This window comes from Athene noctua, chromosome 14 (genome assembly GCF_965140245.1).
Source record: "Athene noctua chromosome 14, bAthNoc1.hap1.1, whole genome shotgun sequence".
Lineage (NCBI taxonomy): Eukaryota > Metazoa > Chordata > Aves > Strigiformes > Strigidae > Athene > Athene noctua.
The window spans coordinates 16624388-16638916 of NC_134050.1; the positions used below are offsets into that span (position 1 = coordinate 16624388).

The following is a 14529-nucleotide window of genomic DNA, read 5'->3' on the forward strand; positions in this document are numbered from 1 at the left end:
ACAACCCTTTGGAAAATTGCCCCTGGCATCTACTGTTCAGCAACTGCAACTCTCATGAGCTTTATGTAATTTGGAGCCAGCTTGGGCAGGGCAACCCTTATGGACAGATAACAACAAGCAGCTCTCTGAGTGAGCTAATGACATATTCTTATGGATTTGTGGCTTATGTTGGATTCACTGATGCTTGGTAATAGCTGGGTTCATAGTACTGCCCTTCTTTCAGAAGGCAACAATACAGTTTCCCTCCTTTCTTTAGCCATTGATTTTTACATAATTTTAAAGAAGCTAATATTTTTAAGTTTTTTAATGCTTGTCAGATTTCCTTCACTTTTGCCAATGGTACAAAAAGCATTGGGAGCAAGGAAGGATAAAACAGGATAGATACAGATGCAGGCACACGCAGAGATATCCTCTGGAAAACAAGACAAATATTTCAGGTGCATTATAGAATCTTAGTACGAGCTACACTTTCTCCCACCAAGGAAAAATGTGTCTGATGGATAAAAAAGCCCCCAAATTACGAAAAAAAAAGTAATTTTCTGTGATTTTGTGCTGCACTTTGCACTGCATAACTAGGTAAAATCTTGTAGACTGAGTCTCACTGTCTCAGCCTTTCTCTGAAAGAATGTCATGGTAATCTAAGATGGGGCAATCTTAGGGAATGAACTGCAGGCCAACATCCTTCCCTCTTACACAGTATAAAGGAAAAGTAAGTTAACCGTGCCACACCATATAGTTCACTGAATGAGAGGCTCTGCTGCTGTCAGCTTCTAGTTGGAGTGAAGCCCATGAAAAGGTGGATGACAAAAGAGCCTGTCTGGATGAGGGTCGAATGTAGGAAAGATCTGTGCCTGTGAGCTGGAGCAATGCAGTGTTAGATGGTCTTTGAAAAACAGGTCGGGATGTTGGTGACACGGCGTGTTACATGGTTTTGTGTGTATGGCTGACAGACACATCGCTGCTGCTGCTTCTCAGGGAGCTTTGGTCACTGGAGATCTTCTGTCAAAAGACCCAGTTAATAGGGACTTACTCAAATTGATCTTTCTGGTCAAAAAGTTTGTATTAAGAGATGTAAGAGAAGAGCCAGAGCAGATTACTGACTTGAGGAAAATATTTTTCCTTTGTTATTGCCCAATGGCTGTTCCCAGTTAAAGAAGACATCCAGATTTCTTGCTGTCAAGCACATGGCTTAAGTAAGTGTGGGAACTAGAGACCATCAGCACAGTAATTCTGTTAGTTATCCCATGGTTGAATAAAGTGAAATAATAGGTGAGGCAAACATTGAAGCATTGGTCTTTCTGCGTAGTAAATATAGCAGCAGTTGAAAGAAATTGGGGTCTGCTATGTCCCAGCTTACCATACAGCCTGCTCTTGCTCTGGTGTCTGGAGGGGTTTTGCCACCGACATCAGTGTGAGCTGCCTGGCAGTTCTCCACTTGCATGGCTTACAGTGTTGGTGAGACAAAATGATGCTGAATGTGGCCTTTTTGTTACCCTGTCAGGGTCTCCACTGCAAGAACAGAGCATAAGAGCTGGATAGACAGCTGTTTTACATTTGTAACTTGTTCTCCAGCCTGCTTTCCACTGGACAGACCAGGGATTTCTAAATGCCTTCCTCCACGATCAGCTCAGCCTCACCAGTCACTGCTTTTTGTGGAGAATATCCCATGGATCTGCTTTTGCTCTGAGCCACTTACGAGCAGTTCCAGAGGCAGAGAGTTGAGTTGGCCTTTCTGGGAACAAGGGCAGAAAATAGCTCAGTGTTAGCATTCCAAACCCAGCTATTTAGACCTGGATTATTTTTAAATATTTTTCTTTCAGACATGTAACTAGCTGCATTTTCCTCCTCTCTTTTCTTTTTTTAAAGTTAGCTTTAATTTTACATCGTCTCCTCACCCAGCTGTATGCAATCAAGAGTATCTGTGCAAAAAAAAAAAAGGGTTATTTACATTGCTAAATGTTAGGTAGCTAAATTGCCTGCTGCTTTGGAGATGCCATTGGCTGCAAGGGGAATGTGGGGACTTTTTTGAGCCTGGACGTATGTTTGCAGGGTGGTTTTACTGAGCAGTTGAATTGACAGGAGGCAGAGCAGCAGTGAGTGGAAGGTGCTACAGCCACCTTATTTCACCCTGCTGTCATCACACATCATCAGCCTGAATCACAGCCTTGTGTGAGGGGTTGGTCCATGGCAGCCCCATGCAGTGTGCAGTGTCCTGGTGCTCAGATACAAAGCCTTGCACTGAGAGTTGTCTGAAGTGGTTGTAGTGAAATGCTGCTGCTGAATCTGTGATGTCTTACAGCCACCTCACAGGTGGAAACAGGGTAACACATAGGGCTTTTAGGGAACGTTGTGTCATCAAAGGACTGCACAGACCTTAATTCACCCTCTGGGGATGACACGGGCCCAGCAGGGGACATGCATCCCCTTCAGATTGCAGCTGCATGGCCTGGGGGAGTCCCATTTTCAGGGTAGCCCCAGCTGCTAGCCATTAGCCCCTTTTTAGATGTTACAGACCCTCACATCTGTTGGCTCACCCTCTCAGCATGGTGAGCTGGGTTCAGAAAGACCCGCTCCTCAAAGGGGTTTGGATAAACCATGATCATTGTTGGAGTCCTGACTGGTTTAGATCAAATTAAGCTCTTGGGCACTGAGGCCATCTCTTGCAGGAAAGAAGGAGCAGGTTCTCTCTTGCCTTGTAAATCAGTTAGTTTCTAAATTTGATGCAGCCTGCTGTGTAAATAAATTAGTAAAAAATTGTAAACCCTGAAACATTGGGACTGCATTCTACAGGGATTAGCAGGGCAGGTGGAGGGACAGAGCTCAGATAAAACACAGGAGGAGAGTTTCTGACAGTGGGACACGTTCACGGTATCCCCACATGCGGTGTCTCAGCAGGGAAGGGTGAGCTCCAAGAGGCCACTGAAGGTTCACCATTAAATTGGGGCGTTTGGGCCAGTGCAAGCACCGCGATGGTACTGGGAGCAGGAAGGGCAGGGCATGATATTTGGCCCATTTTCCACCTAAGTGCCACACAGGTCACCCTACATGCATGCTGGTCCTGCCCTCCCAAACTGCACTGCAACTCTGGGCAACTTTTCCCCCTTTGCTTTCCCAGTAGCCTAAAAGAGATTGGAAAACTTGGAGGCTCTTTTAAGGAAATATGTACCATCCAAAAGGGTTTTTCTTTACCACAATAACGGTCCCCTGGAGAAGCAGCAGACTTTGTGGTCTCTAATGCCCACCCAAAGGCTGGCTTAATGCTTCTTACTGCTAGCAAGAGCCCTGCCTCTGGCTGCACATGGGAAGAGAATAAAGCTTGTAACTCAGGAAGGAGACAGTCATAGTATCTGTTTGTAATGGGTAAGAAAGAACTGCTTGTTGGATGGGTATAAAAGAGACCTTTAATTCCAGCCAGTATACTCTAATGCGTTAGCCAAGTGGTGGTAAAGAGCACAGTACCACCAGGCTCTTCTGCAGGGAAGCTTTGGGGAGACAAATGCTGTTCTTTAGACTCAGAGAGCATCAAGGTTTATCTTACTGATCAAACTCCAAGGCTGTTCTAAATGCCATTTTAAAGAAAATCGAAATTATTTATATGTGCTGTAACTGGAAATAAGGGCAGGAGTGACACGGACGTTATCGCTGCTTGCTGCTCTCTGCAGCCAGTGCAGCTGGTCTTCTCCATGCAGCTCAGATTGATTTCTGTGGAGATGGTGTAACTCTGATGACACTAATGGAGTTACATTTATGAAAGAAACTACAAAACCTTAAAAAAAAAAAAGTTAATTTATTTTAGTGTCTAGTACTGTATAGACCTGCTAAGTAGCTATTATTCTAGATAGATCATTATAGGTAGGAGGGTGTTACACTGCCTGGATTCACCAAGGAGCAGTGTCCTGCTTTCCTGCAGTCTGCAAATACTGGGAGTCAGCAAATCAGTAATTGTAGCTTCAAACTAATATCACTTCTTCTTTTTTTTCTGCATAGCCTTCTGGCACTCTATAAAAAGATCTGGCACACTACATAGGATTAGGCGGCTTTGAAGCAGCAGAGTCATCTGGGTGTGAAACTTTGATTTCCTGTGTCTTGAAATGAACTGTTATTTCTATCTTTCTTTTTCAGAAAACCCCCACAGCTCATGCCATGAAGGAGGAGAACTTTCTTCGTCGCAGGTTCTCCCTCTGTCCGGCCTCATCCACCCCTCAGAAGGTTGATCCTCGCAAGCTGACACGCAATCTGTTCTTCGGGGCCGACAATGACATCTACCCACTCAGCCCAGGTTGGTTTCTGATGTGTCAGTGCGGAAAGTAGTGTGTCTCAGGTGCTTGACTGCAAGTAGATACTTGAGCATGCTGTCAGGAAGCAAAGAGGAAGAAGTTAATGTAGAAGAGAGAGAGAAGCTGCTGCAACACAGGTATTATTCGATCCCAGGCAGTGGTGCTTCGTGATGCTGTTGTCTTTCATTGCCATGGCGTTAAGTGGGAAGTGGAGGGCATCAGAGTTGGGGTTCATAACTGTTTGAACACTGAATGGCCTCACATTTAAAAAATGCCTAGTGTTTTCGGGCACTTCCACTCTGACATACCGTAAGCATCGGACTCATAAGATTTACTGGCCCCATTTGCAGACATTTAATGGCAGGTTTCCCTGTTCAGATTTAGAGCCCAGGATAAATATTACAAGAGCAGACTTTCTGTGGTTAATGTTCTGTAAATATCTACAAGCACTACAAGTACCAGGAATCTTGACAGGTTGCAGTGAATGGCAGACTGGCTTTAAGCGTTCTCTTTACATCGTTTCTGCTTTGAATTTCCTAGCACCCTTTCTGAAGGAAATAGAGCTCATTTTATTGTTTCAGAATTTGTTGCCCACAATAAACATTCAAGTCTTTCCTTGATTGCAGTCTGCAAACAATGCTTCCGTTCCAGTCTGTAAACAAGTGCTTCAGGGACCAGTCACAAGTTTGTAGAGCTGTCATTTGCAGCTGCCATGTCAGTGCTAAATAATCAAACCTCACAGCACCTTCATGAGCTCTCAAAACACTGATATCTAGAGAAAGAACATAGCATCTGTCAAAAGGTTTCAGTGTTCATATAGATGTAACACCTGACAGACTCTCTGGGCTTTGCAGATGTAGAGCAAAACCAGCTCTGGGTTTCCTGAGCTAATTGTCTTTAAGTGCAAAGGTTTCAAGGGCCTCTGATTTTGCAGGTGTTTCTATTTGTGGGTGTCTGCTTCAAGGCAATGGGGAGCTTATTTTTAGCAGAGCTGACTAATCCTGGCTTGCCACTGAGGTGGCTGAAAGCTTCAACAACCTTTTGGTAATCAAATTGAAAACAATTTAAAATGGGACACCTAAAATCTTGTACATTTCAAACCTGTAGGGACTTCTGAACAACTAGTTGCCCATAAATACAGTCAGTACAAGTGTGTGGTAAGTAAACAGCTGTTTGACTTCTGCTGTTCTTGGGAGCTGAAGGGATGATTTTTCAGGCTGTACTCACTGCCCCTTGCTTCGGGGAGATGGAGAGCCATAGCTTAGAGTTTGCCCATTCTTCTTAGCAGCATTTTCAGTGTTAAAAAAGTTACTGACTTCCTCACAGAGGTATTCCAGTGCTGTAATCTTTCAGAAACCAGGGAAAGTTGAGGGTTTCAGTGTGGAGGAGACTTCTCCCACCACCTTGTTTCTCCTTGATCCCTGCTGGCAGCCAGACCAAACGCCTTTGCTGGGCTCAGCAGGGCAAGTGCCTTGAGCCATGCTGGAGCTTTTGTTCTGCTGCACAGTTCTCCCAAGTAACCTCCAGCACTGGCATCAGTGAGGGTGGTAGCCCTCTGTATTACAAAGGAAGAGCGTAGGCCAAGGAGTTTGTAAAGGAGAGAATAGCTCTTTTAAACAAACAGAAGTTACTGCTTCAGCCAGGGGATTTCTTGCAGAGAATCTGGGTTTTTGTCTATCCTTTTTTTTTTTTTTTACTCCTTTCATGTCTTTTCTGATCCCTGCAGAGCTGCCTTCTCTCTTTGTTTTCCTCACATTTCCCCTAAGGAGTAACTGTCGTTCTACATGTTCAGTTGTCATTTCCCGTGGTGGCTCTCCTCTCACTCCTTTGCTGCTGCTTCTGCCTCATTTTTCTCTGAGCCTTGTGTGCTTCCCCTCACCTCCTATCCCTCTGAAGGATGCTGCTGTCTCCATAGATAAGCCACAGGTCTACATGTGTAAGCTGCATCCAGTATTTCTCTGTCCCCTGTTTTTCTCTGTTGTTTTACATGAACGTGCAGTTCTTGAGGCTTTTCCAGTGGTCTGTGTTTTGCTGCCTGACCCCAGCAGATTTTCTTCATGCAGGCACTGGGCTGATTGTGTTGGGTGGGTGCTGTGGGCAGCGCGGGCAGCAAAGCCCAGTGATTTTCTGCCAGGAAGTTGGTGGGTTATGGGGTGGCTGGAGCTGCAGGGCTCACAGCACCACCACCACCACCGAGCATTAGCCCTCCAGCAGCGAAGGTGTGCAAGTAAATAATTCAGTGAGAAGGGAGCAACAGACTTTATACCTCAGGCAAGCTATGAAGATTCTGTTCAGCAAGGGGATATTTTTTTAAAGGAAACATATGGGAAATGCAGAAGACCCTATCTGAAATAGCACTTTGGACTTTTTGCCTCTTGCTTGCATACAAAAATGCTACTGATTCTGGTAACTAAAAGAAATTTGAAGACGACATTTTCTTTTTATAGGAAGTTCACAAACTAGAGATATGAATTCAGGAGAGACGATCTTTCTCTATTTTCTCTTTCAGAGGGTAGGAAATTTATTGGGAGAGTAGCTAAAAGAACTTTTAGAGAGTCTCTTTTTGACAAGGCTGCAAGATCACACAGAGTCTTTAAATAAAAATTTAGATTAGCTTATCTGCATTCCTTTCATGAATATGGGAATTTCACTGTGATAGATACATTGAACTACATTTCAGTCTGGTGTACACATTGGGCCATGTGGCTGGTATCTACAAGCAGTAACGGGTTTTATTTGCATTAGTTTTGCTACACATCAGAGCCTGTATTTTCTCTTGTAGTTATCCAGATACTTTATCAGAAAGCCTATAAAATAATAGTTTATGCTGTGTGGAGCTAATCATAAATTCCTCAATAACGCAGAAGTTTTGCTTTCATTACCATTGATGATTCATGCTTGCTGTATCATTCTTTATAAAGGGGAAAGGCAAATGCACCTGTAGGATTGATGCCTAGCAGAAAACCAAAGAAAAGGAATAATTACTGTTCTGGAAAGGAACTAAATATTTACTTTTCCTGTGCATGACAGTAATGGGATAAAAGAAAGTATCAGTAATTCTACTCTGCAACCGCAGGACTGGAGTGTTGCCAGTTTTCTTCACAATGTGGTGAAGGCTGTTTCCATAATCACCACTGATTCCCTTCCCAAAATCCTTTTCATTTTTTGGTGCAAAACTTTTTGGCTGCTTTGCAGAGGCCCCTTCTTTGCATGCCCTGTTAGCAGCCATCACGTTAAGTCAGGAGAGATTTGGTTCTATTTCTGTTGTGGGCATTATGTTTTCTTGATCAGGGAGATAAGAACTTCACCTTCTATAGCCAGTTAATATTTAGCTTCTTTTATGTTTTTATGTGGTTTCCTATTTATTTTCTAAAGGCAGCTGTGTCTGTTGTGCTGTGGGTGGGACTTTTGCTTTTGGGCTTTCTGTGCACTTAAGTATGTGTGCAGATTTTTGAAGAAACTTGCACATCATTTCAATGAAGTTTACTTTCCAGACAAGGGCTGGCTGTCTCCTTCCACATGGCTGCAGCAAGTCTGCTTGAGACAGACAGCAAAGATAGCTCTCCTCTGAAAAACAGCCTTTCCCTCACAAATGCCAATAGGCTTAATGAGTTTGGCATAAGAAACCAGTATATGCAGCTCCATAAACATATCTTATGAAACTTTGTAAATGATATGATAAGAGTGAACAGTTGCGTGTTCCTGTTTTTCATAATACTCTGTCAGCAGGATGGTCCAGAGCCTCAGAAACAGTGAAATCTCATTGTTCAGGTGTAAACCCTTTTAACTGTATTACTGAGAGAAGACAGAAATCTCTCACATCAAGGCTTTTTGTATGGATACCAGCTTGGAGCTAAGCTTTCTTTAAGAAATGAGACATAATAAAGACTGGCTGTGAATTCTGTTACGCTAATACATGGCATCCCCTCGGAACAGGCCGCAGCTGATTCCCATTAACTTCACTTGAACTTTTAGACCATATGTTACTTTCCCATACATGTGCAGAAAAAAACTCTTCATGGGAAACAAGTGCAGCAGCTACATGGCTTTGTGAGCTTATTCCAACCTCCTCTGCCTTTGTCAGGGAGAGTGGGGGCTACAGAAAGGAAAACACCATCAGAGAAAGAAAAAGTACAGAGATACAGGTCCTAATCCATGCACAGCAGTGCTTATGGCCATCCCACTTGTCATGGTCACACAAAGGGTCTGTCAAGTATCCAGCCACTTGGGATTTTCTCCTGCCTGCAGACGTTAGGTTTCTGAGTGCGTTATTTAGGGCTCAGTGTTTCAAGGAGAGGAGTGACAGTTAAGAAACTAGGTTAAGATATAGGTTCTCTGTTGTTGCACCACCTTTCTGTGTGACTGCATAGGTCCTTCCTCTGCTTCAGTTCCCCACATGAGCAACGCACGTGCTGTCCCTCTTCTCCCGGGCTTGGGAGTGTTTGCCTTCTGCGTCAGCGTGGCTCCATGCACGTGGCACAGACCAGCACTATGCCATGAGGTGAGAAACGCATCTGAAACCCCCACCACCCTTAGTACCGTCTGGGAAGTTGAACGCCTTCTAGGTCCAGTTGTCCCACAAAGCCTTTTCCTAAATTTCAGTTGGTACACCAGACTGCTTGTTAGTGCCTGTAAAAAAGGCACGGTTTTTGTCCTGTCTCTTTACCAGTGAAACCCTGTAGCACAGTTGCAGTCCTGGTTATAATGAGACGTGCTTGTTCTCTCACACGTCCCATGATGGAAGTGCAGAACATGGCCATGAGGATATTTATTTTTTAGTAAGCTTCTGTGGCTGGCTTTTCTAATAGTGCTCGACTCCTTAAACTGCTACTCTGAAAACTCCAGGAGACCTTATGACTTCCGACACATCTGTGACAACTTCTGCTGACTTCAGGAGAATCAGGATTTTTCCCTTGCTGGTTTTGGATTTGATGATGTTTCCAAGACTGGCTCACACAATGTTTAAAAACATTTTAAACAGTTCCCATGTTTGTAGTGTGTTACAAAGGGCTTATATTTCACTGTCTCAATTCTTTACTGTGTCCAGTATTCTGAAGCTCTGATTGCTGACAATTTGGAGAAGAAAACTACATTACAATTGGATAACAATGACTGTCTTGGCACTAAAAGGATAGTCTCATCAGATGATATTTTTTGGCTTTTTTTAATAGAAGCTCTGTGCTTTCTTTTACTGTAGGGACATGATTATAGTTGGCAAAAAGAACAAAATTTATCATTGCATTTTATTCCTTGGACTAGGACTACATACACTCATACTAGTAGATAATGTGTATAATGTACTGCAAGTTTAGTATATTTGGGTAATGGAAATATATCTCCTGCAATGATTGGAAAATGTTGTAGTGTTCATAAATGCTACTTGTTAATTAAAAATGTTTCTTATTTTAACAAATAACTTGGTCAGGAGACATTGATCTTCGGCAGGATTTTTTAATTTTGATGTAGTAGTTATGACAAAATGCGGTTCTGTCTTCTGTAACCTTCTATGATAATGGTTATTATTTGTCAAACAAAGTGTGCTATCAAGTGCATCTGTGTATAGTTGCCAGATACTGACCAGTGAGGATGATGTATTGAATAGCTGCTTATTAACTGAATTCCATTTATTATTTGCATTGAATAAGGCATGGGGTATATAAGAAGAGAACAGACTGTGGTAATATAATTAAAGACTGCATCATAATGCAGACACAGAAGGGAGCAGATTAAGGATGCATACGCAACCTTATTTCTATTTTTTTCCCAGCCTTTGTATACTGGACTTTGCAACCATCATGTTGGTTCACCACCATGTTTTGAGACCTAGCTTTTAAGTAGTACTTGTTGCATAGCCCAATCATGTGGATCCAGGCTATTTCAAGCTCTGCAAGATCCTTCTCTGTGATCCTGGTGTGCCTGCTTCTGCTCATGACAGCTTCTCTTGCTTGCTGTTAGCAGTAGCCCTTCTAAGGCCATGAATTGCCACAGTTTTGCACAGAATTTCTCAGTTTCTGAATCCCATTTGTTTGTTGCAGGAAAAGATGTGGAAGGAAACAGCCCATCGGCGCTGAAGGATGAGACACCACAGACTCCAAACTCCATTAGTAAGGTACTGTGGGATAGGGATCCATCCTAGGTCTTGCTTTCATTTCTTCTCAGGCTGTTGTTAATCATTCTTACTCTTTTTTTTGAAGTCATTGTGAAGGCTCTCCCTCTGTTCCTGCAGGAACTGTGTGCGCATGTTTTAAGAGAAAGAAAATTAGTGTTTTTGAATGGTTGGGATGACAGAGAAGCCCACACTTTCCTCTGACTTGATAGCACCTACTGCAGAAGAACCCTGTTTATTTGGGCCTCATTTGGCAGTGTAATTAGATATGAATAATTCCAGTTGAAAGGTTGATTTTTGTCAGCAGAGGTGTCTCCTGCTGTTCCTGGTCAGCAAGGCAATCATAAACGTTAATTGTTTTGGAAGAGAAGTCTGAATTATTTAGGGTAGCGTGTAGCATCTGAAACTGAGTCTAGATCCAGGGAGAGAGTTCTGGGAATTGGTGTAATAAAAGAGGAACGCAAACTCACCAACTTCTCCTGAGCACAGTGTTTCCATCCAGCCTGCTATGGAGAGGTAAAACTGGTTCTAAAGGCTCTGGATCTGGGTGTTCAAAACCTGGCTCTACATCTAGAGTTACTGAGTGCCTGCAGAGATGGAATCAACCTTATAAATTGGATCTGGCTTTGAGATTCATGTGCAGGCTTTTTTGGCTGCAGCTCCCTAACATGTTTCTGGAGGGTAACTAGAAATAGAAGCAAGGCCTGTTAATAATTTTTTATCTAAATTTATTCAACTATGAAGCTATGAAATGCAAATGACACCAGCTGAAATGAAAATATAACACGAAGGAAGCAGCTGCAGACAAGTGATTTGTTATAATACATGGAATTTGGCTCTGCATCTTCAAATACCTTTGGCTGTGCTTGCCTGGAGCTTGCAGGTCATTTTGCAGAGATGCCCTGACAGAGGTCAGCATGGGGAGGTGGTGATGAGAGGAGTTTTGGGAGTATGCAGCAAGGGCTTGTGTACATGTCCTCTGCTATTGCTGGAACCTGGCAAGCTACAAACCAACCACAGTTTTGCTTTTCCAGGCGAGTTCCTCATGGAAACCCAGCTTCCCACTTGTCCTGGCAGTGGAGAAGCCTAAGGACCGGGTAACTGCATCAGGGCTTTGTTTTAAAGTCAGATGTTTTGCATGCTTTACAAGGAGTGGTGTTAAATTCCAAATGACTTAGGAATGTGAAGAAGAAAGACTTCTTCTGTACAGAACAGCTCAGAGCACTGAAACAATGTCCAAAAAGGAGTTTGATTTCTGAGATGCAAAATGAATGCAAGAGTAAGAAAATATTTATGAAAGGTATCTGGGTGAAAGCATAGCTCAGCTGTGTTTTCCCAGCCTCAGGGCTGGCCTTGCTATTTAGTCTCCTACAGGTGTGTTTTTGAAAGGAGAAGCACCCTTGGAAGATTTGGGTACCCACGTAGATTTCTGCCATGCTTTGTGTGCACCTGGAAGGCGTTGGTGGGTCAAGAGCAGTTGCTAAGGAGAGATAAGAGAAGGTGCACAGCGCAAAACAACTGCATCAGATTTGTGATTTGGAACAAATGGGGGTCTGAACCTGGACACAAGCTTTGCTTTCACCAATCCAAGACTGGTTTTACAGTAGTCAAAATTGCTCTGAAACATCAGTGGACAAAACAGATACGAGGACCCCGAAACATCAAATTTCAACTTGCCTACTTGTTTAGTGTTGCAGGCAATTACTTTGGCTACTGAATGGACCAGAGCTAGGTTTTTCTTTCCTGCCTGAATGTTCTGCTGAGATGTTTGATTCAGAGACTTTCCACCTCACTGGACCTGTCCTGTAGCGCCTGTCATTCTCACTTCACTCTGCTTCACCTTGCTATGTTATATACTACCTTGTTCTTCTCCAGTCAAGTAACTTTTCTTCTGTTGGGCTTTGCAGTGTCAGTGACAATAGGGAGTCCCTATTGTGAAATGTCTTTTACCTTAAAAAATCAGGCAAACTGGTAGTCAGTGTGCTTAATATTTCGTCTTTAACATCCACTCAGCTCTGAGGCTCTGCAATGAAACCTTACTGTCAGTTGTCCAGAACTGTCAGTGGGGATCTGTCACAGTTCAGTTTAAAAATAAATAGTGATTCCACTACTTAAACCACAGGAAAGAGCGTGTGCTAATTGGGTCATGTTTAGATTCCTGATAGCAGGGGGGAAATTTTTAGAAACCAAACTGTAGGGTGTGCAGGTTTAATTAATGGATTCAAAAGTAAATGTTCTAGGTAGCAGATGAATGAATCTGTTAGCCTTCTTTTGGCACAGTGGATATAACAAACCTGGTTGGAAATCAGTGTTGCTTCAGCAGCACTACTTTGATGTGCCACGCTGCATCAACTCTTTTTCACCCAGTAATGAGAAGGGAAGGAAATCCAGTCGAGTGATTCGATCCCTGGACTGGGGCTTAGGTGACCTTGAATTCCCAGCTTGAACTTGGAGTCTCTGCACTTCCCCAGGCAGATTAATTGCATTTCTATTTCACATCTTCATCGGTGAAGTGGAAGCAGTTCTACATTTCATTCACTCAGGCCATATCCACACTGGATGATGGAGCAGGCTGCAGGTTTCCCAGGTTAGCGGACACCAAGCAGAGTATCTCATAAAAACCTATTAAATCTGTGACCTTGTGAGCTGTGAAGCCAGTTAACTGCAACCACACTACCCTGGGCTCATAGATGGTCTGTTCGTCTGTCTGAGGTGTGAACACATCCTGACTGTCCTATCTGCAGAGACAGTAACATATTTGATGCCAGAGCATTTGCTTTCAGTGTGTTTGTGCAGTTTTTAGCAATATATATTTCTGATTTCAGTTGTGAATTCTCGCCCCAAATTTTATTAAAACAAATTCAAGGCACAGTTCAGCTACATATTACATCGCTATATTTCCTTCAGTGTAATTTCTATTTAGTTTTTTTTAAGTGGAGGCTCTTTCATACCTTTTTTCAAGGGACAAAAAAAAAAATTACTCGCTTATTTATTTGGGATTGTTTCTCATATTAGTTTCTCTCTTTTTGAGAGCCCTTTAGCCTTGTTTTCTGGGACCAGTGCTTATAGTGGAGCGTGAGTGTATCACAGAACTGTCTCTAAGCCTCAAACTCATCTCTGCAGCCAGGTAGTACATTTAGCATGTACGCCTTTCTCTCATTCTGTCCCTCGTTTGGCACTGATAGTTCCTTTAAGGTACCTTTTATTGCGGAATGCAGTGTTGCATTTTCTCTTTCTTCCCTTTCTGTGCTTACCTATTTAGTCTACTGGCTGGAGAGCAGCTGGGGTCTCTTGATGTGCATGCAGAGCCCACAGAGTTTTGAAGTGCATTTTAAGGGATAGTCAGAAAAATCTTGAAGCTGGTGCTCAGTGATACTTCACTCTTTTCAGTTCCCCTCTAATGTCACAATGAAGTCTAAAATTATCACTTTGTAAGAGTGTGGCTGTTGTGTGCACAGTTATATGACGTATGGGAGCGCAAAGCGTAGATTGCTTTGTTCATAGTAAATGAGTTTTTTGACATGCCTGAATTGTTCAGGTCTTTATTGTGTGGCTTGTAATCTGAAATATGAATCGAATTGGCTGCTAGAAATTTATTTTAGCTGTAAAGTATTTTGAAACAGCTCATAGTGATCACTTGAGGTTTAAGCTACAACACCCATGCTGTCTCAATCTCATCCTAGATCCATGAATCATGCTCTTAACCTCTGAGTTAATTCCAGCCATGGTTACACTTGGGACTATCTTAAGAGATCGTTCACAACTCTGGCAACCTTTCTTTCCCTCTGTTCTCCCTTAGCCAACAAACTGAAGAACTGGTTGTCTGAGAGATCCAGATGTTGCAGAAATCACCTTGGAGAGGCTCAGGAGTGAAACATCCCCTCTCTGTGCTAAGTACAGCTTTATAGGAGAACCTGGCCCTTCTAGGTGATGTTACACTTAACTGGACCCTTGCTGGCTTATCATTACCATACTTAATGCTGTCAGTGTTTTGGATGGAATTATTTTGGAGCTAGTTGTCTCTATCAAGACTTACACTCAGTTCCTGTGTGCTGGCTCAGGTACACCTTGCTTCTTCAATTCCATGTGCAGCATTTTAGGGTAATTACTGTTGTCCACAGAGAGCTTTGCAGCTGGTTTCAAGTG

The 14529-nt window shown here is 42.9% G+C and overlaps 1 protein-coding gene across 4 annotated transcripts in view; it reads left to right on the plus strand.

The window, feature by feature from the left end:
• Nucleotides 1-14529, plus strand: part of OSBPL5 (oxysterol binding protein like 5) — a 144053-nt gene that overhangs the window by 73551 nt on the left and 55973 nt on the right. For all 4 annotated transcript variants that reach the window (XM_074918293.1, XM_074918297.1, XM_074918296.1 and 1 more), the window contains exons 2-3: nucleotides 4123-4279; nucleotides 10313-10386. In XM_074918293.1, the coding sequence (XP_074774394.1) occupies nucleotides 4144-4279; nucleotides 10313-10386 (210 nt within the window). In that variant the 5' untranslated portion in view covers nucleotides 4123-4143. The remainder of the gene's footprint in view (nucleotides 1-4122; nucleotides 4280-10312; nucleotides 10387-14529) is intronic.